The sequence below is a fragment of the Lolium perenne genome, chromosome 3, assembly GCF_019359855.2.
Source record: "Lolium perenne isolate Kyuss_39 chromosome 3, Kyuss_2.0, whole genome shotgun sequence".
Classification (NCBI taxonomy): domain Eukaryota; kingdom Viridiplantae; phylum Streptophyta; class Magnoliopsida; order Poales; family Poaceae; genus Lolium; species Lolium perenne.
Window position 1 is genome coordinate 172,377,218 of NC_067246.2, and position 5,529 is coordinate 172,382,746.

Here is a 5,529-nt window from a genome sequence, read left to right on the forward strand (position 1 = left end):
CTTTTGGCTCCGTCTTCGTCCCGGAAAAATAAGACTCTTGGCTTTTGTTTCGTCCAATTCCGAGAAACTTTCATGTACAACTTTTCCGAAACACAAAAATAGGAACTGGCACTGTGGCACTGCGTTAATAGGTTAGTCCCAGAAAATGCTAAAAAGTGTGAAAAAGTGCACATAAAACATATAAGAATTGTAACAGAACAAGCATGGAGTATCAAAAATTATAAATACGTTTGGGACGTATCAACTACGAACAGAGGAAACTTGAGTAGGTTGGTGGTCTCCATGACTCACTGCGATGAACACCGTGGACGTGGCAAACAATAGTGAACCAGGGGCGACCAGAGAGCATACCAGGGAAGATAAGTTTTCCAGCGTGAATTGCAGGAACGCGACGCCCGGGGTCGAGAAGGGGTGCGGCAGAGCTTGAGGATCCAGCGCCAGAAATCCAGGGAGCCGCTTGGTGAGGAAGCCTTGTGCAGGAGTCGACTTGGCAACAAGCACAACCGGCGAGGGAGCAGTAGGAGGCGAGGCGGAAGCTGGGTGCCCCGAGCTGGCGTCGAGGAGGATCGCCGTCGACCCTAGTGGACCGTCAGCCGGAACGCACGTCCCACCTGACCGTGGTACCTCAGTGGTCGAAGGAGCTCCAGAAGCAGTGGGCGGCGTCGGGGTGCAAGCCGCATGCGTCGACGGCCCGACCGCACCGTCACTCCACCGCGAGGAGGACACCGAAGGGGAGGGCGACGGCAGGGGAGGTGGTGGGTTGGGGGAGGGAGCTACCGGCGACCGAGAGGGCGGCGGGCGCAAGGTCGCCTTGGTCGCCATGAGCATTGCGAGAGCGCATCCGGCTACCGTCCTTCAAGCCGGAGCAGTCAACTCATAGAGAAGGGGTAAAAGCCTCCCTACCACGCAGTACTCTCTATGTCCATCTCTCCCTTGGAGCCATCAACACCATTCGTTTGAAATTTAGAAACGATGGCATCTACTCTAATCTTCATCCTTACAAGGCCCTCATCTTAATCTCCATGAATGTATTTCACTATTTTTTCAAAAAAATGTACTAGTTCTTTTAAGAAGGCACACCCTCCAATTGTGTTTAATGAACGCGTAACACTGCACGCCCACGATCGGAGTTAGACTAGTCACAATGGAAAGTATCATACACTAGTATCATGTACATGATACTAGTTTGTGATACCACCTCCACAATGCATGGTATCATAATATGGTATCATACTTATGTCATATTTAATGTTTTGTAGAATCTCAATGTAAATGTGTGTACATGATGTATTTGCCATGAAGTTTTCTTAGTTTATGTGTCATGATACGGTATCATATTATGATACTAATCTCATCTCTCACTTCATTAATTGATGTGACACATCATATTTTTACCAACATGGCATGCATGATACTACTTATGATACTCCCACTGGGGTTAGTCTTAGTAGTTTTATAAGGGCACATATCTTTTTTTTCTTTGCATACCTCGCGAAAGTGCCATCTAACCGTGGGCTGAACTGGCCCAGTACGGCCCACTGCTGTGCTCTCCAGAGTCCAGACCCTCCACGAGACATCAAACATCATTTTTGTAGGCCCGTCAGGAACCGGCCCTGTGCAGCACATTTGGCCCAGCCTACCGCCTAACGCCGTGGTGGTCCCGGCGGAGCGGAGACTCTCAAGTCTGAACAGCGGAAGCAAGCAACCACCGGGCTGGCGGCAGGTGGTCGTGGGATGCGTGGCCGTGGCCGTGGCCTGGACTCCACGAGACGTGCCCCACTCCACAACCCAACCCGGAGAGGAGACCCCAACCTTTTTTATTCCACCTTCCTTTCCTTTCCTTTCCCCCCGTGTTCCTTCCCCCACACCCACCTTCTCCCCAAATTCTCACCCTCCTCGTCACCGGTCGTCTCCCAGCAAATCGCCCGCCCGCCGACGTCCCTCCCTCGCCGCCCCTCCCCGGACCACCGCAACCGTCGCCGCCATGAACCCCGAATAGTACGCCCCTTCTCCCTCCTCTCTACCTACCCGGTTGCAATTCCATAACCCGTCGTAGACGGAGTTCTACTACTACTACTACTACTTTCCGTCTCGGCCGATCTCGCCGTCGGGCGGGTCCGAAGGCCGCCGATTCGCGCCCCGATCGTGGATCTACTCACTCCCTGCCGTTAACCGCGTGCGTCGTACGATACTGGATCTATCTACCTGTCCTAGTCTCCAAACTTGCCGGAGGCATCGGCCTGCTCCGATGCGCTTCCCCTTCTCCCCAACCGACCAGATTCGCTCGATCGCGCTGCTCCCACGGACCGGATCGAGTTTTCCAAGCTGTAGATAGATTCTAACGTTTAGATGACGCGCCCTGCCGTCCTCCTTCACGAGATGTTGCGTTCGTTGATTGCTACCGTGTATTAGCATCTTATTATCACCACACAGGATCTCATGAGTTTCTACCGCGTGATTTTCTGCAGTGACTACCTGTTCAAGCTGCTGCTCATCGGGGACTCCGGCGTCGGCAAGTCTTGCCTGCTGCTCAGGTTTGCGGTAAGGACTCTATCTCTTCTCCTTGAGTAAACTCTGTTTCTGTAGATATGCTACTATATGGCCAGCAGGCCAGGGCTCTACAAATATACTTCTAAATTCTGTTTAATTTAATTTCAGTGGACCTCCCGAGACAGCTCAGCATAAATACTGTTACACAATCAAACGTTAGTACCAATAAAATCTGTAGCAGGGATAGGCGTTATTAGTAAGCAATAGATAGATTTTCTTCCACGTGTTTTGCTCATGAAGTTGGTGGGAACCATGCATGTGTTTGCTTTCTGTTCCAACCAGGCCTGCCATATTACTTGGGCCTTACCTAAATATAGACAGGGTCTGCTGGGGACAAGACAGCAAACATGCCTGACGTGTTTTCCCTTTAGTGGGACGGACATTTCCTGGTTTCGTAAGAATTTTTCCCAGGAAACAGTTCACTTCTCTGTGCGTACACAAACAGTTCCCTTATCAGAATAAGAAAGCATCATATCACTATCGTAGGATTTGATCTCCCTGCAGTTTTATAGGAAAGTACTAACCAAATGTGGCACTAGATCAGCTACTAAATTGGCCCTGGCTAGGATTTTTGCTTTTTTTGTTGTTTGTCAACTTAGATAACATTTTCTCTATTCTCCCACACCTGCACCATCGACTAATTTAGAACAAAATTTTGGCATATTGTTTTGCATTACATAGTATATTATTATGAAATAAGAAGAGCCTAGCATGTGTACCCATTAGCCGGAAGCTTGCCAAAACAACGAATTTATAGCCAAGTAACTGTTCTTTGTATCATCTAATCTCAACAACATTCAGTGTGATCACCAGAAGAACATATAGTACAAAACCTTCTAGACAACTTATGATGGCAACTGTGTTCCTATTGTACATCAAGTTTTATCAACTATCTCATCCTTTTTTCAATGCGAGGAACTGAGGATCTTACTTACCACATTTTACAGGATGATTCATATCTGGAGAGCTATATCAGTACTATTGGCGTTGACTTTGTAAGTTTCTTTGTTAGCTTAAACGAAGTTCAGTTTCTGTGCATGCATATATGTGTCCTGTTTATCGTGTGCAGCCTTTTCACTCTCTTTGACTTGCTAGAAAATCCGCACTGTTGAGCAAGATGGGAAGACAATCAAGCTGCAAATTGTACGTAACCCTTTGTATTGAAGGCCCTGCATTATCATTACGTATTTGGAGGTTCAGTTCTGATGTCTGCTTCTTATTCTTCAGTGGGATACTGCTGGCCAAGAGCGATTTAGAACCATCACAAGCAGCTACTACCGTGGTGCCCATGGCATCATTGTGAGCTCTCTTGACATTTGTCATTATATATCTCCACTATGTTAACATCCATGCTTGATAGTAATGTACCGTGTGTTCTGTAGGTCGTTTATGATGTGACTGACCAAGAGAGCTTCAACAACGTCAAGCAGTGGCTAAATGAAATCGACAGGTATGCTAGTGAAAACGTGAACAAGCTTTTGGTGGGGAACAAATGCGACTTAGCTGAGAGCAGAGTAGTTTCTTACGAGACTGGCAAGGTAACTTCTGTGAACCCACTACCCTTGCTTATAGTTCCTACAGGTGATGCAAGTTACCGTTAAATTCACACACTTGCCGCTGTTGATCACAGGCCCTTGCTGATGAGATTGGAATACCATTCCTGGAGACAAGTGCCAAGGATGCAACAAATGTGGAGAAGGCATTTATGACCATGGCGGCAGAGATAAAGACCAGGTAACAACATAATGCATTTTATGGATTCACCGAGTCGGCAGCTTTGCGCTGTCATACTCATTCTGGATGCATGCATGAGAGAATTAAACAGTAACAATGCATAGATGACTCCTTACAGAAATGTCTAGCTCACCTCACAAAAAAATAGTCTAGCTCATAGAAATGCATCTTATATATAACTACTGCTAAGTGTTGCGATGTACTATCTTGTTTCTCTTTCTTTGACACATGCTTTTTACCTCTGCATGTCAGAGCTGTCTTATTTTCTCTGTTGACTCGGTACTGTTATTTTTTTAAAAAAAGTGGTTCATATTGCAAGCCAGGACAGCTAAATCAATAATGCAAGATAATGTCATGTAATTTGATTATAACTGCCACAATGATTTTTAGTTGTTATATACTCAAGCATATGTACCGTAAACTAATAATCTCATTCTCTTCTTTTGAACAGGATGGCCAGCCAGCCTGCTGCAAATGCTAGCAAGCCTGCGACCGTGACAATGAAGGGTCAGCCTGTTGCGCAGCAAAATGGTTGCTGCTCGTCTTGATCGTCAAGATCACTGTAGCGGGCTTGCAAAACTCAATTGGTTGCTCTTCCCCTGTAAATTAAGTATACTACTACCGTGTCGTATGTTGGAAGAAGTGTTATGCCCCCTTAACTGTAATGGTGCAGCAGATGCTGCGGCCTGTTTTAGCTGACTGTTCATATTGCTATGTTCCATGTGGTGGTTTATGTTCAACCTCATTCAATTAATGTTTCATGTCCCTATGTTTTCAAAAAATGCAGCTAATTAGTTACGGTGAACGATTGTAGAACTGGGATAATGTATACAGCGGTGTATTCGTTACCTGCTTAGTCAGTTTTCTACCCTGGATCCTCAATTAGATTCCCATCCTATCTGGTTTTTGTGCAAGATTGTCTTCTCTCTCCGCCTGGGTTTTCTTCATTTTCGGAACCCCCGCCTTTGAGATGGAGGGTAACTTTCTCCCCCGTGGGAAAAATGGATGTAAAAATACCTATGGGTAGATCTGGTTTCCTTCTCCTTAAATCTATGGCAAATCGACTTATTTTGGTTGGCCCTAAAGAACAGATCATCTCTGCTAGATTCTTGCATCAAGATGAGCACATTAATATTGGTTCTGTTTTGGACATCAATGATCATTCTGTTCTGGTGGGTGAATGTATTGGTTCTCCTTCATGCTCTCACAAGGTGGTTTCCAGCCCCTCTAAGTCCCAAGAGTTTA

The 5,529-nt window shown here is 46.3% G+C and overlaps 1 protein-coding gene across 1 annotated transcript; it reads left to right on the forward strand.

The window, feature by feature from the left end:
- Positions 1 to 1,811: 1,811 nt before the first annotated feature.
- LOC127318367 (ras-related protein RIC1) lies at positions 1,812 to 5,038 on the forward strand. The gene is made up of 8 exons (XM_051348847.2): positions 1,812 to 1,998; positions 2,469 to 2,541; positions 3,498 to 3,545; positions 3,646 to 3,693; positions 3,778 to 3,849; positions 3,933 to 4,088; positions 4,181 to 4,284; positions 4,736 to 5,038. Exons 1-8 carry the CDS (start codon positions 1,985 to 1,987, stop codon positions 4,830 to 4,832), a joined length of 612 nt encoding a protein of 203 aa, XP_051204807.1. The 5' UTR covers positions 1,812 to 1,984; the 3' UTR covers positions 4,833 to 5,038.
- Positions 5,039 to 5,529: the final 491 nt, after the last annotated feature.